The 23,163-nt window shown below is 47.3% G+C and overlaps 1 protein-coding gene across 27 annotated transcripts in view; it reads left to right on the top strand.

Moving 5' to 3' along the window:
* The window catches only part of madd (MAP-kinase activating death domain), a 160,057-nt gene that overhangs the window by 11,356 nt on the left and 125,538 nt on the right, over nt 1-23,163 (top strand). For 21 of the 27 annotated variants that reach the window (XM_052028954.1, XM_052028941.1, XM_052028965.1 and 18 more), the window contains exons 2-4: nt 7,850-8,066; nt 9,247-9,825; nt 20,746-21,049. In XM_052028954.1, the coding sequence (XP_051884914.1) occupies nt 8,008-8,066; nt 9,247-9,825; nt 20,746-21,049 (942 nt within the window). In that variant the 5' untranslated portion in view covers nt 7,850-8,007. Of the gene's footprint in view, nt 1-1,608; nt 1,733-1,830; nt 1,916-2,247; nt 2,466-4,449; nt 4,502-4,883; nt 4,950-7,709; nt 7,730-7,849; nt 8,067-9,246; nt 9,826-20,745; nt 21,050-23,163 lie in introns of those variants that run through there. The other 6 variants (XM_052028945.1, XM_052028944.1, XM_052028946.1 and 3 more) reach the window with 6 other exon arrangements.

Genomic DNA, 23,163 nt, shown 5'->3' with positions numbered 1-23,163 from the left:
ATGTGGGAGGAAACCGGAGCACCTGGAGGAAACCCACGCAGACACATGGGGAGAACGTACAAACTCCTTACGGGCAGCGGCAGGAATTGAACCCAGGTCACTGGCGCTGTAATAGCATTACACTAACTGCTACACTACTGTGCCTGCAGTGGCCTCTCCTCATCAATCATCTTCGTCACCTGCTCAAAAAAGCTCAATCAAGTTTGTAAGTTATGCCCTCCCCCTCACCAAATCATTCTGAATAAGTGTGTACTTCTCCAGATACAAGTGGTTCCTATCCTTAAGGATCTTCAGTAGTTTCCCTACCTCTGCTGTAAAGTTCACTGGCCTTGTCTGTGGCTAAACGGAGCCATGAAATGTCCTTGGCGCGTAGGATTAAAGAGAATCCCAAGGCACTTTATACATGTATTAAATGCTATCCTTGTCAATGCTCCAGAAATCTCCCCTCTTGCCTCCCATTAGGCCCCTGGGGACATCCACCTTAACGTTCTTCAAGAGACCCAACACCACCACCTTTATGATATCAACATGATATCATTGACCCCCATTTGGTACCTCATTTGGTACCTCACCCACTTCCTTTGGCTCCAGACACAAATTCCCTTCTTGGTCCTTGAGTGGTCTTATCCTCTCTCTGTTTACCCTCTTGTTTTTAACATATGTATAAAGTGCCTTGGGATTCTCTTTAATCCTACTTGCCAAGGACATTTCATGGCTCCGTTTAGCCTCCTGATTCCCTGTTTAAGTTTTCCCCTGCTTCCTTTATATTCCTCAAGGGCCCTGTCCGATTTCAGCTTCCTCAACGTTGCTCAACATTCCTCAACCTTTTTATCTTTTTGACTAAATTTACAACATCTCTCATCATCCAAGTTTCTCAAACCTTGCCATCCTTGTCTGTCTTCCTCACTGGAACATGTTGGCCCTGAATACTGACCAGCTGGCCTCTGAACAACTCTCACATTGTCAAATGTGGACCTTCCCAATAACAGCTGCTCCCAATGTACTCAGCTCCTGCCTAATGAGCCTTTCTCCAAATTTAGCACTTTTCCTCAAGGTCCAGTCTTATCCTTCTGAACATATGGAATTATGATCAATGTTCCCAAAGTGCTCTCCCACTGGAGCTCTGATCTAGTATGGCCCTTCCCTGGTTGGACTGTATACATACTGTGTCAAGAAACCCTCTTGGATGCACCTAACAAATTCTGTCTCTTCCAAGCTCCTGGCACTAATGAAGCCCCAGTCAATATTGGCAAAAAGAAAGTCACCCATTAAAAGCTAACCTGTTGCTTTCCATAATCTGCCTACATATCTGTTCCTCCATTTCCCGCTGGCTATTGGGGGGCCTACAGTATAACCCCATCATCGTGACTGCACCTTTCTTATTCCCGAGCTCCACCCACATTGCCTCACTGGATGAGCCCTCCAGGGCATCCTCTCTAAGGGCTGTTGTGACATTCTCCCTGATCGATAGTGCAACTCCCCTACCAAAGTGGTTTGTTGTGGATTAATGTCAGATCTGTGCCCACAGATACTGTACCTGTGTTGATGTCAGACTGTTCCCACCAGTGTGTAGCCATTGTGCGGTGGCAGACTGCTCTCACCAGTAAGGTATTTCTGGGTCTGGAGCTGGATATGTACCTGGATCTGCAGTTAGATCCTTGCTGGGTATCAGTTCCCTGTTTCTGTGCCTGAGCATTTAGAGTAGGTTCCGAGGATCTGGCAGACAGTGGGGGTGAGTCATCGAGCCACAGCCCTGTGCGTAGGATCCGAGGTAAACAGAGTAATGTCATTACAGGCTATCCTCTGCATCCTGGTCCCAATCCCATGGTCTCTGTAGATTCTGTGGAAAAGTCGGTATCCATTTTGTGTCTGCAGCCAACCCTTGTCTGCAAGAAGAGTTGGAATCAGCAGCTTGGTAAGGACTGGGTGATGCCCACAATGCATAACCCCTTCATCATGAATCTAGGGGGTGGGACAATCATGGGAATGGCCCAGAGGGTGGGACTGTGAATCCATCCCCCTTGTTGTTGCCTAGTTGCTGTGGGAAACCAGGGCACCGCCTTTCTCCTCTTGTCTCCACCCTCTCGCTGCCCTTCCCTACTAGTCACTCTGAACTGCGGGAAATCCTGTTTGAGCTTCTGACTGCAGCTGTCAAACTGGCCTGACCAGGTTCTTTCCTCGCTCTGACAACTGAAGAGTGCTTCATAGTTAGCATAGTTCTACAGACTCGCTTGTGCGTACCACTAGTGAGCTGAGCTCAGATGTATGGCAGGTGTGTTAGGCCAGTTGTGGTGTGGGAAGGAAGGCTCCCCGACTGCATTTGGAAGAGGAGGGGCTAACTGGCGAGGCAGCGAGCTGGGGAGCAAAGTTCAGGAATGGGGGAGAGGTCGGAGGTCGAGATGCCAAGAAGGGGCAAGAGCGAATGAGAATGGGCATGATGAGCAAGGGGCAGAGCAGGCGTGGAGGTGAGGATGGGAAGGAGCAAAGGGGAGAAGTGGTGCGAACGTGGGGAATGGGGGGGAAGTGGGTGGGGCTGTGGAGGAGGTATAAATGAAGATAGCAGTGCTTGCAGAGATTTTAGAAGTTTATAGGGGTAGCCAAGGTTACTGAGGATGGGAAGGGCAAGGCTGTGGAGGGAATTGAAAGCAAATGTGAATTTTAGAGTAGGGGTGATTCCAGTCTGTAGCTAATGTTTGTCAGCCAGCAAATTAGAGGGCCTGAGTTATAGGGAGAGATTGGCCACGCTGGATCTTTATTCCTTGGAGTGTAGGAGAATGAGGGGCGACCTCATAGAAGTTTATAAAATGATGAGGGGTATGGATTTGGTGAACGATCATAATCTTTTCCCCAGGGTTGGGGAGTCTAAAACTAGAGGGCACAGATATAAGAGGGGAGAGATTTAAAAGAGACCTGATAGGTAACTTCTTTGCACAGAGGGTAGTGAGTACCTGGAATGAGCTGCCAGAGGAAGTGGTCTAAGTGGGTACAATTGCATTTGGATAGGTAGATGGGGCGGGGTGGTGTGGTTTGGTGGGGTATGGGCCGAACGTGGGCAACTGGGACTAGTCAGCACGGACCATTTGCGCTGAAGGGCCTGTTTCCGTGCTGTGTAACTCTATGACTATACCCCCACCCCCTTAATAACCCACAGTATTAAGCACAACAGCATTCTTTTTGTCTGATCTCAATATCCTTTTGCTTTTATAATTGATGCCTGCCATGATCTGAAGTCTCATTGCTGTCCAGATCAGCAGGACAGTTCTTCAAACTTCTCGCACCTGCCTTGGCTCAGTTGTCGCCTGTTTGGTTTAATGTTTCTGCTGCACTGACGCTCTGATTCCTTTTTTGCATTCGTGCAGCCACAAATTAATTCCGTAGTCGCTGAAGACTAGCTGTGTGTTGTTGATGCTTTTGGTTGGTTTAGCAGTATACCATGGTGCTGGTCTCACTGAAGGTGAAGGGAGAGGCTGTTGGATTTATCCTTTCACGGAATCTTTATGATGCTTACTATTATTAACTGGGATTAATATTTAATCGTTCCTCTGCCAGCCAAATCAATTATTAAGTGTTTGTTCAATAATTTAAAATGCTTGGGAGAGGGCTGAATTGTGTGCTGTATTCTGAAGGGAGACGGGGGTCACGTTATGGGGTGAATTCTGACCGACTGCTCTGACACGCAGGCAGGCAGGCCGGTGGGTTAGTGCAGGTTATAATTAAAAGCAAAAACAAGGCGCTGGGGGAACTCAGCGGGTCAGGCAGCATCTGTGGAGGGAAATGGGCAGTCGACGTTTCCGGTCGAGGCCCTTCATCTGGACTGAGAGAGTAGGGGAGAGATGGTCAGTCTAAAGCGGTGAGGGGAAGGGGTGGGTCAGGAGGTAGCAAATGATAGGCGGATCCAGGTGAGGAGGGCAGGGTGCAAATAATGACAGAGGCTGGGAGGTGACAAAGGGCAGAAGATGGAATCTATAATTAAGAGCTGGATATTGAGGAGAATGTCTAAAAGTGTTCAGGGACTCGTGGAACACAGTGACACCTTGGAAACAGGGATGTAGAATGTAGAGCTCTCAATCCCCGCACCCATCCATCTCCCACTTCTCTCTCGGTCTGTTGTATCCCCAGATCTGTGTGGGGGGGTGCGCGAGGGTAGTGTCATCTGGGTCTGCCTCCCTGCGGGAATCACATTACTGGACCTGCCAGCTATGAGGGAGTGGTGTTAGCCTTAAGGGAGAGGTGACTCGGGGATGATGGGGTTCAGTTATGTTGAGAAGCTGGAGCACAGAATCTTTGGGAGGAAGTTAATAGAGGTGTTAGAAACCATGTTGTTTTTAGTGGGATAAATAAGCTGAAATTGTTTGCCGTGATAACCAGAAGAGAGAAATGTGGCAAATTTGTGAAAGAAACTAAAGTTGGAACGTGGCACCTGAGGAGCAGTTGGAAGCAGATTCAGTGGCAACTTTGAGGAGGGGTTTGTCTACTTAAAGTGCCCCACCTTCACCTCGTGGTAAGGATTGATCAGTGGGACTTAACTACGTGCATAGATCTTGCAAAGACCAGCACAACCGCAACGGACCATCTGTCCTGCTTTGATGCTGTAGTCTGGTTGTGCAGGTGCACGGATGCTGGGGCTGGCCATGCGGGGAATATTAAAAATCTACCAGGCCTTCCTGCATCTGATTGCTATCCTCTTTTCCTTTGGTTTGTTCTCGCAAGTTATTGCCCCCTGCTACACTCCTGGTTTTCATACTTGGACCCGTTCAGCTGGTGATGGTGCACTATAAATAACAGCAGATTAGGTTCTGTCACCATGGTAACCCAGCCAGATTATGGCACATCATGTTGTGCTTGTATAAATTCTGACTCTTACAATGTGTTGGAGATTTGCATGGAAGCTAGTGCAATGCACTATAAATTTTCACGGCGCGGTATGTTTGTTTGCTAGCCACAACTCGGTAGGTCTTTAACCTGTAAGCAGGAATTCAGTCATCAGCTCTCGTGCAGTATTTCAGGGACCCTGTTGTTCAAAGCAGTGTGCTGGCCATAATGACTTTGTTAACTGCCTTAGGGTTTTTTTTTATATGTCAAGTACCTGTTAAAATGCTGCTCAGTAGTGGATTGGCATGAAACTGGAGTGTTTCATTGTATTCCGGACTTGTGGTGTGTGGAAAGATTGTGTGCAGGTGCGTCACCAATGTAGTCGCATTGCACGGTGGCGGATAGGGTGCTGCCTTTCTTGAACGGTGTCAAGTTTCTTGAGTATTTTTGAGGCTGCACATCCATGCAAATTGAGGGTATTCAATCAGAGACCTCAGGTTCCTTACATGGAGTGTGCCTTTAAGGAGCTGGGAGGTGAGTTACGTGCTACAGAGCATCCAAGCCTCTGGTTTTCCCTGTTAGGTGCTGCCTCTATGATGTTAGGTGGGACCTGGTGTACAGGTCTGTGCTGATGCAGAATGGAAATGGTGCGAAGGTTGGGGGCTGGAGACTCAATTGAAATGGACATTGGGATTTCAGTGAATGAACATTGGGATTTCAGTGAATGAACCTGTTGACTCCTGACTGAGCTCTCCTGCCAGGCTTAAGGTGAAGGTCCGATGGCCTGTTCCTCAGGGCTGGCTTTGGTTGCGTTGGGACCATGTGCTTTGCGCAGTGCTGCACAGTGCATCACGTTGCAGCAAGAATGGTGCCACAGTGATTCTCCAGCTGCTGCTGGGGAGGCAGACATTTCAGTCAGATGAGCATTTGTCGGCTCTTGGACTGTACTTACTGGAGTACAGAAGAATGAGAGGGGACCTCATAGAAACATTTTGAAAGGACTGGACAGAGTAGATGTGGCTAAGCTGTTTCCCTTGGTGGGTGAGTCCAGGACGAGAGGGCACAATCTTAGAATTAGAGGGTACCCGTTTAGAACAGAAATGAGGAGAAGTTTCTTTAGCCAGAGGGTCGTGGATTTATGGAATTCTTAGCCACGTACAGCTGTGGAGGCCTGATCATTGGGGGTGTTTAAGGAGGAGATTGATAGGTATCTAATTAGTCAAGGTATCAAGGGATATGGGGAAAAGGCCAGAAATTGGGGCTAGATAGGAATAGTTTAGTTTAGCTCATGGAGCAGACTCGATGGACCGAATGGCCTACTTCTGTTCCTTTGTCTTGTGATCTTGTGAACATTGGGGAATGGGATGCAATAATCACCTCATGAAGCCACTGCTCTGGAAATTTTTTTGCTGCTGTTTCCTCAAGATTGTATTATCTCCAGCGTAGTATCACGTTGCACTATGTTGTTTCCTCTTTTGTAACTGTGAAGCCCTGTTATTGCTGGGCATGTCCTGCCTGTTTGCTCTCAACATTTTGTCAGGTGTCTCTAACAGTAGTGAAAGCAGGCACTTTCCATGCACTTGCACTGTCTGTTCTAAAATGTTGGTTGTAAAACCTTGCAGCTTTTCTTGCAGTGTTGGTTTCTACCAAGGGTAATTTTCAGTCACTTTGTGAAGATATGGGTGACAGCTCCAGATAGATTGCAGCGTACACATATGGTTGTTTAACCCAGCGTGTTTGCTTAGCATGATAGATAAATTCTGAACGTATTTGATCAAGAGTAATTACAAAAAGGAATTAGAGCACATTTTGATGCTTTCCTTATGGAATGCTGGATAAAATAATTCTGTTTTCCTGTTGATAAACTGAGTTGGATTTGCTTGTTATAAAAAAAGGTGTCTTTCAGATGCTGCATGCCTGGCTGTCTGTGTTTAGTAAGGTCAGAGGCAGTGCTGGAGTGCATGTATTCTACACCCTACTCCAGCACTACTTGTTGCTGTTGGCTCTGCAGGGATAGTCCATTTACAAAATGCATTAAACAAGGTGCTGTCTGGCAGTTTGATTACTTCTGTTCCACTAATTCATTCCAGGTACTTGGGAAATTTGAGTATGTAATTCTTCGCTGATTTATTAGATCTGCTTTGCAATTACGTGAACAATATTTGTCATTTATGCCTACTGTTACTTATTAGTTATGATTTAAGGACCGAGAGCAAGGCTGTGGATGCTGGTAAATAGATTATCAGCCTTTTTACCTAGCATGTGACAAGCATAGGGTCTATACTGAGTAAAGCTCCCACTTTGTTAGCTCACCAAATATTTCACCATCACTTGAGAGGCACACAAATGCAGAGTGAGTGACAAGTGGTGACCCGGAGAGTTTTGCAGATGGGTGAGGCATTGTACCTGGGGGGGAAATAAGATCTTTCAGAAAATAAGTAACGCTGTCCCGGAGGGGTGGGGCTAAACCACGGTAGTGTTTAAATATGAATGCAGTGATGAGATAATGTATTTAAATACTGGATTGTGATTACTGAGATTGGGGAAAGGGCATATGACTACCAGAGTGGAAGCCATCTGCAGGATCACTGCAGGAATCGCCACTGCGCACACCTGCCAAATGTACTGCCTTCACTCGTGGAAGGTTAGCTTTTTGACCAGTCACACCAGCCCCCACCTGCTTCTGCCCCGACACAAAGGCATCTGTATGGCATGATCTGGTTTGTCCTCTTCCCATTGGAAATCCACAATTGAAATGATCCCGGCTTTTTTGCATGAGCTTTTGAAGTGGATTCTGGTCCCTGTGGAAAATTTTGTCTGTCACTCACCTGCCAGCTGAGAAAGGAATCCTGCTGCATGGAGCCAAGGCACCAAAGAATAATTATCCCATTGGATGCGATTTGCTCTGAAGTTGCAAGTATGGGCCCTGCCGACCTGTACTTGGTCTATTAGTGTGATGTGCGCTTTTCGTGACTGGTGTCGGATGAATCTGTCCTCGGTGATATCTAATAACAAGATTTACCTTCTTGTCTTGCAGATTCCAGGTGTTGCACTGGATGAGATTTTTCACAAGCTGTGATGCAGTGTCTCTTTGCTGAAATCGGTTGCTGGTAGAGAGTTGGGCTCGGATGTGCTCCTACAGCCATGAGTTGTATTCCCGGCCAGGTGCAATGACCTAGTGGAGGACTGGAGAAGATGTCTCAGAAGAGAGTATGTCCACGCTTATTGGACTACCTGGTCATCATTGGTGCCAGGTAATGACTCCTGCGACATTTGTGGTTGGGTTGGGGTTCTGGCAGTTGGATTCCTTGAGTTTCGAGGTTGGAGGGTGAGAGGAAAAACCTGCCAGTTCAGCTCATGAGCCAGCTGTTGGTGGTGCAGTGCTTGGTGGCGGGGGCCAAGTATTGTTCCCAAGCACTTTTCCAGATGTTTTGGGGCTAAGACAGGCAAATAAGTAATATCTACCGGCTGAGGTCCTAACTTCTTTCAGGAAGCGACCTGAAATGGAAGAATTTCGTGGGGAAAAACTCTGGGGAAAATCATCTGGCTGATAGCTGGAGTCACGTTGGGTTTGGAATGGTTCGCGTGCATCCTCTCTGGCACCTGACGGGTGTGCTTTTCTCGGCATACCTTCATTCACCAGAAGTGGCACACCCTTCTCTGCTAAAGGATGCACAGTCTGCTGCTGAGGGGAATTGTGGCAGACCAAGGCCAATGGTGGTGCTGCCCCATAGTTTCAGTGCCACTGAATGCACACAGGATAAGGCAGCACACAGCTGCCGCTGGGTGGGCTTCACATGTATGGTTTTGCTGTATGGCACGTTATGCAGCGGTGAGCATGACGCTATTACAGCGCCAGCGACCCGGGTTCAATTCCGGCCGCTGCCTGTAAGGAGTTTGTACGTTCTCCCCGTGTGTCTGCGTGGGTTTCCTCCGGGTGCTCCGGTTTCCTCCCACATTCCAAAGACGTACGGGTTAGGAAGCTGTGGGCGTGCTATGTTGGCGCCGGAAGAGTGGCGATGCTTGTGGGCTGCCCCCCAGAATGTTCTCAGTAACGCAAAAAGATGCATTTCACTGTGTGTTTCGATGTACATGTGACTAATAAATATCTTGCCTTACCCAGCTTTGGTTGGGTTTCCCCTGCCTCACCTTGCTGGTGAGGGATTGTCATCCACCTGGTCTTTGCCAATGGGACTGGGGGTTGGGGCGTTGGAGGTACGGGGAGAGTCGGCAACCTGTTCCTCCATTGCTGTTTGAGGTGGGTGTTTGGTGGCTCTGCCGCAGCCAGCGGTGGAACGTATGGGTGGACTCAAGTGGAGATGTGTGGTTGCCATCGGAGCACGTTTGAGGTGGCAGCGGGGTCTCTGGTGGGACTGTTGCAGACTGGTTCTCGTCGGAGTCACAGCCCTGGTGTTCTCTTTCTTGTGCTTGCAGGCAGCCCAGCAGCGACAGTATTGCTCAGACCCCTGAGCTGCTGCGTCGCTACCCACTGGAGGATCACCATGACTTTCCCCTCCCGCCAGACGTGGTCTTCTTCTGCCAGCCCGAGGGATGTCTCAGCGTGCGCCAGAAGCGCACCAGCTTGCGCGACGACACCTCTTTTGTCTTCACTCTGACGGACAAGGACAGTGGTGTGGTTCGCTACGGGGTCTGCGTCAACTTCTACCGCTCCTTCCAGAAGCGGGGCCGGGACAGGCCAGACAGGGGTCCGCAGCGCCCAAAGGGCAGTGCCGTGGAGGCATCGGATGACCACAACAACTCCGACAGTGGCTCGTCCTTGGCCACGCAGAGTGCTGATTCCACCCCCGACATCAATCGCTCGCCCCGAATGAAGCGCCACTTGAAGAGTGGGAATCGGTCGCGGAACAGTACCCTGACGTCGCTCTGCATACTCAGCCACTACCCGTTCTTCTCCACCTTCCGTGAATGTCTTTACACCCTCAAGCGGCTGGTGGACTGTTGCAGTGAGCGCCTGCTCATTAAGAAGGCAGGAAGCTTGAAAGGCATTCAAAGGTGAGTGCGTGTATGTTTTATTTACCGGTCAGTGCATTGGAAATGCTGCAACGCAAAAAGCGCTGGAGGAACTCCGGGTCTGGCAGCATCCATGTTGAGACTGTCCATTTCCCTACAGAGGTGCTGCCTGACCCACTGAGTTCCTCCAGCGGTTCTTGTGTTGCTCCCGATTCCAGCATCTGCAGTCTCTGCTTTGGAAATGGTATCGTGTTCTGTTAAGGATATTTATTCCTTGCTACGAAGGAAGCAAAGAGAAAGAGGGGTGGAGATTTGCATCACTACAAGTGGCTTGCAGGTTGGAACAGTTGATAAGAGGCAAGATTAATTTCTGATACACTTTTTTTTAGCACCACTGTGGGTGGAGCTTTAATATTACTCTTGACACAACTTTCACATTTCATTTAAGCTGGTCCTGGCTTGAAGGTTAAGGAGAAGTTGAGGATTAGAATCAAGATTGCATGTGATGTACCTTTGTTGCTTCTGATAGTCCACAGTCCAGCTTTGAGAGATTCTCAATTTATCCCATCGAAAACGTGGTAGTTCTATTTAGACATAGTGAAGGGTGCTGTTTGTGAAGAGAAGTCTTTACTTTGTATAAGACCACAATGGTGGTCGCACTTTGCAGTGGAATGATATGTTTGTAACAGGTATGTTGGTGAGGTAAAGTTCAGATGGGTTATTCTCCCAGTTTCCTGCATCTGTTCTGTTCAGGGGCAGGCACTGTAGTGTAGCGGTTAGCATAACACTTTTATAGCGCCAGCGATCCGGGTTCAATTCCAGCCACTGTCTGTAAGGAGCTTGTACTTTCTCCCTGTGTGTCTGCGTGGGTTTCCTCTGGGTGCTCTGGTTTCCTCCCACATTCCAGAGACATATGGGGTAGGAAGTTGTGGGCATGCTATGTTGGCGCCGGAAGTGTGGCGACACTTGTGGGCTGCCCCCAGAACACTCTACGCAAAAAGTGCATTTCACTGTGTGTTTCGATGTATATGTGACTAATAAAGAAATCTTGTCTTACCTTTTGCTCAACTGTGAATTCCCTTCCACCACAGTTGATGGTCAGGATTTTTTCCCCAACCTCTGGAATCAGCATAGGATTTCTCTTTTCCTTACCATCTCACCTGAACGGATCAGTTTCTGCAGTTTTCAACACTTCCAATGGGGAACACAATCCCTTCCTTCCTCTTTCAACATTCTGAAGGGACCATTCTCTCTGGGATACTCTGCGTTTACTCTCCCATCTCCACCAGCAACCTGCTCACGGTACTCTTCTGTGCAGCTGCAGGTAACATGATACCTGTCTTTTACCTCCTCCCTTATTTCCCAGGACCCTAAACACATCATCCACATAAAGAGATTTATTTGTACTATTTCCAATTTATTATACTATATTTATGTGGCCATGTTGTGGACTTCTCCACACTGGGAAACGTGGAGATGCACTGAGATGCAGGTTGGGTGACCACTGTGTGGAAACTCTGCATTCGGTTTGCAAGCATGACCCTGACATTCCAGTTGTCTTTCACTTTAATTCTTCCCCCATCCTGATCTTTTGCCTCTTACACCGTTCCAACAAAGCTCAATGGAAGGCCAAGGGCTCTTCTTCCAAATGGGCACTTTGGATTCAACATTATTCAACATTTTCTGAAAATTAACGTTTCCAGCTTTGTCTTTTTTCAGATCTCCAGCATCTTTCCATACCCAGTTCGTAATTTTGGATATTTCTGCATTTTCACCTCTATACTTTTGTACCTTGTATTGTCACCAATTTTGTCATTTAATCTCGGGTGCCTTTCACCCTATCATAAACCTTCCCTTTTGTACTCTCTTGACCTCCCAACTTTCTCTGCATCTTAAATTCTTTTTATCTCAAACTTTTCCCAGCTCTGAAATGTGAACTCTTTCTCTTTTCAGAGATTCGGTCAGGCTGAACATATCAAGCATTTTCTTTTATTCGCTAAGCCCCATGAGCACATCTTGACAAGCATGTCCCACAGGACTCTCAGCACAGCGGGCAAGGATAATTTTGAGTCACTGCTTGTCATGGACACTGAGGTTCCCTACCTGTTGCTAGTCCATGTGAGAGGTAAACCAAATGAACTGCAGTGGCATAGAGACTAGACTGAGTAGCAGTGGCTGAGTTCCATCCCTTTAAAAACTGGCATTTTAAGATAATCTAATAGTGTGGTAAATTGACTGAAACCATAATTTTTTCCCAGCATTTAATTTTATTTCTAGTTTAAGATTCGGGGATGCGTGATGTGACTGTTGCTGTACCATGACATTGGTGCGGTCGTCTCTTAGCCTTGTGTCTTTGTGCTCTGCAGCTTTGCCGTGCTCCAGAGTGATTGATGGAGTAACGTAGCTGTTCATGCAGCTTGTTTTTTTTGTGTAATTTAAACTGATGAGAACACAGACTCTTGAGATGGAATGTTCCCAGGAGAGCTCCACCTCTTGCTGCAATTTGTATAATTTGCCATTGATGAAACCTTTGTCCTTGTCATCAGCCTTGCTTCACAGCTGACATCAGCAGTTCTGGTGACAGTGCTATGGCAGCTTTTCTTGCCTTCCCTTTAGTGATTGACCACTCAATCACTACCAACTTTTTACCTCAATCGTTTTACGTTCTCTTTCCTGCATGCCATTTTAAGATAAGGTATCTTTATTAGTTACATGTACATCGAAACACACAGTGAAATACATCTTTTGCGTAGAGTGTTCTACATAGCATGCCCATAACTTCCTAACCCATACGTTACCTCAATCATCTAGCATCCCCGAAATGAGGCTTTGCTCTACCCTCAGTTAAAACTTCAGTTGTCATGACTGTCATATGTCACTTGAACAATTTTCAAGATTACTTGTTCTGTTTTATTTTCCTGAAAAGTTTGCAATTTGTGGCTGTCACCTATTGCTCTGAGAAGATGGTGATGGGCTGTTGTCTAGCAAATTGTACAGCTGCATGTCCATTTCAGGTGGGACTAGAGTTAACCATGTGGCCATAAGAGTCACAAGTAGACCACAGTAACTGATATCCATCTCTGAAGAGCACCATTGAGCTTGTTTGTTCTTTGACTGTCTGGCAGCTCTGTGACAGCTGAAAATTGAATATACTTGAGATGCGTCAACAGACCACCACAATGTAAACCACATGCCTGCACTGTTGTAGTCCAGCCAAGGATCAGCCTTCGTTTAATGAATAGCACCGGGTGTACCTAAAAATGAAGAGCCAACCTGGTGAAGCTGTAACATGGGGTTATTTTTGAACTAAGCAGCATGCAGTAGACAAAGTTTAAGCAATCCCATAACTGAGAAATCAGATGACAGCTCTGGAGACTTGCCACATCTAGTCATGAATGATGGTAATTAGTTCCACAGCAAGCGGGAGATGGAGAATCCAAGAAGATCTCCATCCTCAACCACCGGAAATCAAAGCTGAAGCATTCACAGTCATCTTCAGCAGGAAGTACACAATCCATCTCAGCTTCCTCCTGAGATCCTCAGCATCACTCCACACAAGAGCAACAAACAGCTGAGAGCACTGAATACAGCAAAGGCTATAGAACTAGGCCGCAGTAAAGAAAATCTGCACTCCCAAACTAGCTGTGTTTCTACCCAAGCTGTTCCAGTGCAGTTATAATACTGGAATGTACCTAATACTGTGTGTCCTGTCCATAAAAAGCAGGATAAGTTCTATGTAATTACTGCCCAGCCATTCTACTCCTAGTCATCGGACAAATGATAGCACAGTTGATGACTTCTGTAAAGAGGCCCTCACTCATCAGTAATACACTCACCAGTAGCCAGTGTGAGTTTTGTCTGAACCACTCAGCTCGAGATTCTTCGCTGCTGAATTGCTGCTTCGCTGCTGAGATAAGGTGTCTGTCTGTGGCGTTAAGGCCCCTTTGCTGATGGTTGAGAATAAAGTGCTTGGGCAGAAATTAATCGATTAGATTTGCCGTGCTTCGCGGACCTGAGCAATTTTCCTCATTGTCGGGTAGCTGCCAGTGTGGTCAATGGGCATCAAGGAGATAACACTCCAAAGACTGGCATTGTATCTTGCACATAGGAATACAGTTGTGGTTGTTGGGCGTCAGTCGTTCCAGTCCCGGGACATCACTGCCGCCGTTCCTCAGTGTGGTGTTCTGGGGCCAACCATCATCAGTTGTGTCAGCAACAGCCTTCGTTCCATCACAAGGTCAATGGCAGGGCTGTTTGCTGATGATTACCAATGCGATGTTCAATTCTATTCGCTACCACTCAGAAAGTGAAGCAGCCCACGTTTGCGTGCAGAAAGACCGAGACAGCATTCAAGCACGGGCTGTTGAGTGGCACAGCTTGCACCACCAAAATGGCAGCCGATGGCTCCAACATGAAAGAGTCCAATCACTACCCTTGAAATCTAACAACAATACCGAGTCATTGCCACCGATATCCTGGCCATTGCTGACCAGAAGCTGAACCAGCCACATAAGTACCATGGGTCAGGTCAGACGGTGGGTATCCTGCGGTGAGTGACTTGCCTCCTGACATCCAAAGCATTTCTGTCATTCACAAGGCACAAGTCAGGGGTGTTATTTGAATAATGCTTGCTCAACTGGATGAGTGTAGTTGCTGCAAACAACATGCAAGTAGCTCAGCACCGTCCACAACGAAAGTTTAGTTGGTCGGCACCATCTGAAACATTCATTCCCTTCATGTCTGTGGTGTGTACCGTCTGGAAAATGCACAGTGGTTACTTGCCTAGGATGGTCCAACGGTTCCTCCCAAATCGTGACCTCTTCCACTAAGGTGGACGAGGGCAGCAGGCACATGGACCACCAGCAGAAAGCTCCCTGCACCCCCCCTCCCCTTAAGTTGTGCACCATTCTGATCATTGTTGTTCCTCCATCATTGCTGCATCTACATACTACGCAACAGTATTGTGACAGTACTCTCATGAGAAGGACGGCGTGAGTGGGGCTCATTACCATCTTCTCACGCAGTGAAGCATGGGCCACAAATGCCTTGTGTGTGCTGCTGCTGCTTCCTGAAAAATAAATACATTAAAAAAATATTGGTGATTATTATCACTAATCAAGTTGATTTTGCAACTTGATTTTGCACTCTAGAAGTTGATTTTGCAACACTGCTGTGTGATGCTCCATCTGAAGTAACTCTCTGCACTTTCTCAGTGTGCAGAGTGTCCTTTCTTGCAGTACTCTGTAGTTGATGCTTCCTCAAAAGCATGCAGGTTAAATTGAGATGACAAAACTGTCAGCTACAAGAACGTGATGATGACATTTGTTCCCATCACAGTCTGGTATTGGAGCAGCTGAGAGTGCATATGTTAAGGCACAATGATTGACAATCCTGTATAGTTTCATGTGTTAGTTGCCCAAGAAGCTTGAAGGATTGTGTCCCACTTCTGTTGAAGCTGGAGGACTTCACTGCCTTAATCAGCACCCAGCAGAGACCTTAAGCTTCAGAGATGGTTCTACAATGATTTTACATTCTTGCCCCCTACATCGTGAACACCTTCCCTCGCTTTTCTCCAATCTTGCTGCACACATACTGTCTTCTTCAATGGGGTGTCTGTCCTTTTCTCTTTATTCTTTCATTCTCCTTGCCCCTCATACCCTTCCCTTCTTTTAAGTGAGCAATGGGACAATGAGGGGGAGTTTTACTCTGCATTCAGTTTTGTGCCTGATCTAAACATTGTGTTCAAGCCTATTAATCTTGCTTGAGTGGAATAAATGCTCGGAAAGCAATTTCATAAAGTTAAAAATAACTTCTTTCGATGCAGTGATCTTTGTGATTTTTGCTTCATGGAGATTAAACCATCTCCCTGGCTCTCCTGAAGTAACCAGTCCTCACTTTCTTACCAACCATCCTGCTTCCATATGCATCTGTGTGCTCTTCCTATATCCTACAATGATCAGTCTCTCTAAACAGTAGTGTCTTGTTCCTTCCAATGCGTTGTCCTTGCAGTGTTCCCTCCTGAGTGAACGGAGCCTTCCTTTAAACTCTCCTGTTAACAGTTTGTATGCCTAATAGATGCTGGTGGAAACGCAAGAGATTCTGCAGATGCTGGATGTATCTGGAGCAATACACAAAGTGCTGGTGAACTCAGCAGGTCAGGCAGCATCTGCGGAGGGAAATAAACAGTCGACGTTTCGGGCCGAGATCCTTCGTCAGGACTGGAAAGGAAGAGGGCAGAAGCCAGAATAAGAAAGGCAGAGACGAGGGCCCGCAGGTACCTCCGCATGACAGCGATGGTGGTGCGTTGAATCCAGCGGGAGAAGCGGAGTGAGTAGCAGTCAATGGAATGCAGGTGTCTGAGATCCCTGTTGGGGCCAAACTGGGAGGCCTGGAGGCAGAGCTGGGAGCCATGTGGCACAGGATGGCGGCGGAGGCAAGAGCCCAGGAAGGCCACGTGGCCGTGGAAGTGAGCCTGGGTGAACACGTGGTCGAAGAGCAGCAGAGATCACAGACGGGGAGTGGTGAGACAGGGTCTCACAAGACTCCCTTCGAAGAGAGGAGAAAAGCTTCTTCAGGGTAGGCACACCTGGAAGACACTTCGCAGCGGAGCAGCAAAACAGAGACACAAAAGATTCTGCAGACGCTGGAATCTGGAGCAACACTCACAAAACGCTGGAGGAACTCAGCAGGTCGGGCAGCATCTGTGGAAGGAAATAAACAGTCGACGTGTCGGGCTGAGACCCTTCATCGGGACTGGAAAGGAAGAGGGCAGAAGCCAGAATAAGATGCTGGTGCTCCTTTATACCCAAAGGCAATGGTGATCATCTCCCTCTTTACCCCCTCACTTCCATTTATACCTGGTGATGAAAAGTTCCATTCATTTTGGAACCAGTTCTGAGCATCACTGGATTCTACACACTGCAGTGAGGAGTGCTTCGGTTTATACTGGTGAAAAGTGCCTCTTTCTTATAGTGAACAGCGCTTCTCTTCACAAGTTCCAGTGAACAGCAGTGTGATGAACAGTGCTCCTCTGTTTATTTCTATATAGTGAACAACGCATCTATGTTTAGACCCCGGTGGGGAGCGGCCCGCTTCTTGATGCCCCCGGTGGGGAGCGGCCCGTCTGTCCTTCTGCCCCAGTGGGGAGTGAAGTTCCTTTCTTTTTTCTGTTCTCGGGCATTCCCTCGTGATCAGGGATGAGTTGCTTCCACTGTTTAAGCAGGGCTTTCTACTGTGCTTCTCCCAGTGCATGTCCTTGCACTGCTCAATACCATCCTGAAAACTCCTCCTCCACTTTGCTCGTGGGCCAGGGATTCCCAGGAGATGGTGGAGTTGTTGCATTTTTCAGTGTGGCTTTGGGCGCATCCTTGAATCTTTCCCAGCAATAAACAATCCGCTGGAGTAACCTAGTGGGTCGAGCAGTGTCTGGGGGGGTGGGGGGGGTGGGGGGGGGTGGGGAGGTGGGGCGGGGGAGGCAGGGGAGGTGGGGCGGGGGAGGCAGAGTAATTGTCAACATTTTGGATTGAAACCCTACAATAGGACCCTTGAATCTTATCCTCTGTCCACCTGGAAAATGCCACCCATGACAGAACACAGCATCTTATGTTGATTGTCTGATATCAGGCCTGCCCTACAGTGCTGACTGTGTAGTTACAGATTCAGTGTTGGGAACTCGGTCTGGGAGAGGTCCGGCACTTTTCTCAGTCCACCAAATGCTGTGCTAGCACATTAGCAGGCAACGGTGGATTTCATCAGTGTACTCCTTCGTCAAGAGGTGGCCCCTGAGGTATGGGAAGTGATCCACATTTCCCGGGGACTTGCCATGGTGCCTTCCTGTTGGAGGGCAGTGCAGGGGGAACAGGTTATAGAGGCCCTTGATCTCATGGATTTTGAGTGCAAGATTTTTCTTGGAACAGTCAGCTTTTATCACTGCTGTACAACTTACCTATGCCCTGTTAAGAACTGTATTGGACAGGCTAAACTGGTTACGCCAATGATGCTGGTCTGCCAATGAATCCCTGGGCATTGTGTTAGGGAGGTGCCCTGATGTTAAAATTGAGAGAATGAAGAAGCATAACCGGGTTTTGGAAATCCTACGTGACAAGGCCACTTGGATCAGATGGCGTGTTTTTAAGGAACCTAAATTTGCTGATCATGGTCGTGACACCATGTTACTCAGCTCTCTCTCCTTCCTGTACTCCAACTCATTGTTATTTGAGATACAGCATACTGCTGTGCAAGTTTGCAGATGATACCACCGTAGTAGGCTGTATCTCAAATAACGGTGAATCGGAGTACAGGAAGGAGAGAGCTTTGTGACATGGTGTCATGACAACAACCTTTCCCTCTACGTCAGCAAAACAAAAGAGCTGGTCATTGACTTCAGGAAAGGGGGCGGTGTACATTCACCTGTCCATATCAATAGTTCTGAAGTTGAGAGGGTTGAGAGCTTCAAGTTCCTAGGAGTGAACATCACCAATAGCTTGTCATGGTCCAACCACGTAGATGCCACAGCCAAGAAAGCTCACCAGCACCTCTACTTCCTGAGGAGGCTAAAGGAATTTGGCATGTTCCCTTTAACACTTACCAACTTTTATCGATGCACCAGAGAAAGCATCCTATCTGGATGCATCATGTCTTGGTACGGCAACTGCTCTGCCCAGGACAGCAAAAAACTGCAGAGAGTTGTGGACACAGCTCACGGAAACCAACCTCCCCTCTATGGACTCTGTCTATATCTCTTGCTGCTTCAGTGAAGCAGCCAGCAGAATCAAAGACCCCACCCATCCGGGTCATTCTCTCTTCTCCCCTCTCCCATCAGGCAGAAGATACAGGAGCCTGAGGGCACATACCACCAGGCTCAAGGACAGCTTCCATCCCACGGTGATAAGACTATTGAATGGTTCCCTTAAATGATGAGATGGACTCTTGATCTCACAATCTATCTTGTTATGACCTTGGACCTTATTGTCTACCTGCACTACACTTCCCTGTAGCTGTGACACTACTCTGTATTCTGTTATTGTTTTTACCTGTGCTACCTCAGTATATCTGCACTGTGTATTGAATTGACCTGTACGATTGGTATGCAAGACAAGTTTTTCACTGTACCTCGGTACAAGTGACAATAATAAACAAATTCCAATGATATTGGCGGGACAGTGTAGATCCTGGATATCATCTTTACTCTGGATGGTGCTTCATTGGTCCTCGACGTTACTGTGCAATTTGAAGATAACTCCAGCTCGCTGGGTAAGGCCAACCTGGAAAAATTAAACACAAACCAGTGTCTGTGTAACCCGCAGTGAACAGCAAACCTCTCTTGCACCCTGATCCGGTCTGCACCTCATTTGTGCCCTGTGTTGTGTCAAATTCAACGGTATGTTAGAGGCGCCATTGTCAACTTGCAAAAGGCATGGTTGTAGAGTCGTGCAGTCACAGAAACAGGCCCTTTGGCACACCCTGTCTGTCACAACCATCAAACGTGCATTTACACTAATCATGTTTTATTTTCCACACGTTCCCATCCCAGATTTTACCACTCACCTACACACTGAAGGCAGTCTACGGCGGCCAATTAACCAATCAATCCGCACATTTTTGGGATGTGGGAGGAAACTGGAGCGCCGGGTAAACCCACACGGTCAGAGGGAGAGCGTTCAAACTACACGCAGACAGCACTGGAGATCATGATTGAACCTAGGTGTCTGGAGCTGTGTGGCAGCAGCTTAGCCGGCTATGCCACTGTACCGCTTCTTAGCTTCATTCAGAACTTTGGTTGGAAAATCAAAGTACAAACACTCCTAGTCTGCACAGTATACTGGCGATCATACATGGTCAGATGTGGTGTATTCAGCACCCCTGTATCCCTGATTCCTTTCCTCCTGGAAAAAAAAAGTTGGTTTGATTCTTTCGCTGTTCCAGAATTCAGTAAGGATTCTGATCCTGTTCCCTGGATCCATTTCCCTCCAATTCTTTCTATCCTCCATTGAAACTGTTCTATCTTGTCAGTCCTTGACACCCTATCTGTTGCCACAGCGACACTTTCCATTTAAGACTTCACTGCGTGGCACTTTAGCTATCAGTACTGAGCCATTCAGGTGCAGAGGAGTGCATGACTGATTGCCCCCGACGGTGTACTCAAAACTCCCATTTACCTTGTAGATCATGGATTCATGCTATCTACACTGGGGGCTGGCACTCCATGGGCATTTGTGGCTTCACAATCTGCTCGATGGGGAGTTGAAACTGTTCTTTATCCGCAGGTGATTAAGATAAGATCTCTTTATTAGTCACATGTACATCGAAATACACAGTGAAATGCATCTTTTGCGTAGAGTGTTCTGGGGGTAGCCCACAAGTGTCACCACGCTTCCGGCGCCAACATAGCACGCCCACAACTTCCTAACCAGTATGTCTTTGGAATGTGGGAGGAAACCGGAGCACCCAGAGGAAACCCAGGCAGACACACGGGGAGAATGTACAAACTCCTTACAGACGGTGGCCGGAATTGAACCCGGGTCGCTGGTGCTGTAATAGCGTTACGCTAACCGCTACACTACCATGCCTGCCCACTGCAGCACTGTAAGCCTAGGTGTAGAGTTAGTTTAAAAGAATAGAGAGGATGGATCTTTGAAACCATCGGGTCTGGCAGTGCATTCTGTCATTGAATGGTCTGATTATAAGTTGGTTAATCACAATGCTGCTGGAAGTCTTCCTGACACCCAGCAATGTGTGGGAATAGCTCTGTGATTCAGGGGTCCCTTGGTCATGTTTTACTCCTGGATGGGTGGCCCTAGTTATATGGGATGTTGTGCCTCCTTATCTGCTCTTTATTTCTGGCTTCTCAAAGAATGAGGAAGGCTGCAGTATTCTGGCTCTACCCTTCCATGGGGTCAAAGCCCTCCTGCTTTCAATGTTTGTGTGTGCCCTAACGTAAACTGGTTTTCCTTTCTTTCTCAGGGACACCATGTGGAGGCTTTTCACTGGCTCCCTGACGGTGGACGAAAAGTCCAACGTCATCTTGCACGACGTGAGAGAGATTGAATCCTGGATCTACAGGCTCCTGCACTCCCCTGTACCTGTTCCTGGCCAGAAGAGGGTCGACGTGGAGATCCTGCCCCGGGATCTCCAGCCAGCCCTCACCTTTGCCCTTCCGGACGTGGCCCGCTTCTCCTTGGTGGACTTCCCTCTGCATCTGCCCCTCGAGCTGCTGGGAGTGGAACCCTGCCTGCAGGTTCTCAGCTGCATCCTACTGGAACATAAGGTGAGGAGTGGGTAGTTCCCTCTGCTTGCTGTGCGGTGTGGTGTTGAGGTAAATGAAAGCTCTGTTCTATCTCTCCGTTCAAACCAATCTGGGGGAAAACCTGACCTGTTCAAAAAAAGAAGTGTGATCTTATATTGAGGTTTAACCTGGCAATTGCACTGTCATAATGGCTAAGCCCTGATAAAACGAGTCACAATTTCAATGACATTTCAAACGTATCCCTGAAACTTCAGAAAGGATGGAGAGAAAATGGGGACCTGGGGATCGTTTAGCCCGACTTCAATAATATCAGAATCAGGTTCATTATCATTGACATATGTCATGAAATTTGTTGTTTTGTGGCAGCAGTAAAGTGCAAGATGTAAAAATTACTGTAAGTTCCAAAAATAAATAGTACAAAAGAGGAATAACAAGGTAGAGTTCATGGACCGTCCAGAAATCTGATGGCAGAGGGGAAGAAGCTGTTCCTGAAACGTTGAGTGTGGGTCTTCAAGCTCCTGTACCTCCTACCCAATGGTAGTAACGAGAAGAGGGCACGTCCTAGGTGAATAACAGGAAAAATGCTAGAATCTATTTGAAGTGACGGTGGTGTATTTAGAAAGCACTAATAGGTTTGAACAGAATCAGTTGTTTGACGAATTGGGTAGAATTTTTTTTTGAAGTTGTAACCAGAAAATTAAAGGAGAGTCAGTGAATTTTTAGGGAGCCTTTAATAAAGTGCCACAGAGTTATAGAGACATAGCACAGAAGCAGGTCTTTTGGTCCTCCCTATCTGGTTGGGTGCTGCAATTGTTCACAATCTATATTGCCGATTTGGATGTCGGGGCTCAGTGTAACGTTATCCAAGATTGCTGATGATCCAAAGCTGGGTGGCAGGAGAAGTGCAAATGCAGAGAGGCTTCAGAGGGAGTTTGGCAGGATAAGTGAATGGCCGATGGAATACAATGTGGGGAAAATGTGGTCATCCACTTTGATAGAAGGAATACAAAAGCTGAATGAGAGATTACGTGTTGGACCTCAGATGGACCTGAGTGTCCTTGTTCACAAATTACTGGAAGTTAGCATCCAAGTAGGGCAAACATTTAGGAGTATAAGCAGTATGTTGGCCTTTATTGTTAAAGGATCTGAGTCAATGTGTAAAAGCACCTGGTGAGACAGCATCTGGAATAGTGTACAGGTCTGTTCCCAAGGAAAAAGACACATGCAGTAGAGGATTGATTTCTGGAATGGGAAATTATTCCTGTGAAGATAGATTAAGCATGTTGGGCCTACACGTCACAGTTTGTCAGAATGAGGGGGGATGTAATTGAACCATACAGAATTCTTAGGAGGCTTGAAGGGTTAGATACTGGCTGGATGGGATCAACTGGAATCAGGCATCCAACTCTCAGATTAGGGGGTTGGTCATTCAGGACCAAGGAGAAGAAATTTCTTCACACAGAGGGCGGTGAATCTTTGGAATCATCTACCCTAAAGGGCTGTAGAGGCTCCGTCACTGAGTATATTCAAGACATGCATTTTGTGATATTAAAGGATTTGAAGGATATAGGGTTAGTGCACTTGAGGTAAAAGATCTTACTGAATCGTGAAGCAGACATGAGGGGCTGAATGGTCAACTCTTATTTTTTCCGTTGTTCACAATAAACCGTGATGAGGGGATGGTCCTTAAACTGGTAAGACTGTCACTGATGTCAGGAATATCTCAACAAAGCTTGACTGTATGGAATTCATCTGTATGTAGGCCAGTGGAAGTAAACTGCTGCTGATCAGCACCCAGTGGGCAGATAACCCCAATGAGAGGTGGCGGTCCCTTACAGGAGCTGTAGCCCTGTCCCTGAAGGGTGTCCTATTCCCCAGCAGTGTGTTTTGGGAACCAGCAGTTTGCTGCTCACGTGAAAAGTTTGCCAAAGTCTTCAATTGCACTGGATTGTAGTCTGCAGCTGCAATTCTGTTAAATGTTGTTTCTTTGGTCGTGGGCAAGAAATTGTGCAAGGAGTGTTAGCAGTTGGAGAAGTTCAAGCTCCTGGCTTCAGAGTTTGATCGGCAGCTCATGTGGCTGAAGTACGTCGCCTAAGAATAGCATGTTTCAGGAGGTGGTCATTCCATAGCACATG

The sequence above is a fragment of the Pristis pectinata genome, chromosome 14, assembly GCF_009764475.1.
Source record: "Pristis pectinata isolate sPriPec2 chromosome 14, sPriPec2.1.pri, whole genome shotgun sequence".
Taxonomy (NCBI): domain Eukaryota; kingdom Metazoa; phylum Chordata; class Chondrichthyes; order Rhinopristiformes; family Pristidae; genus Pristis; species Pristis pectinata.
Note: the sequence above shows the minus strand (reverse complement) of the source record. Positions and strands in the feature narration are given on the sequence as shown.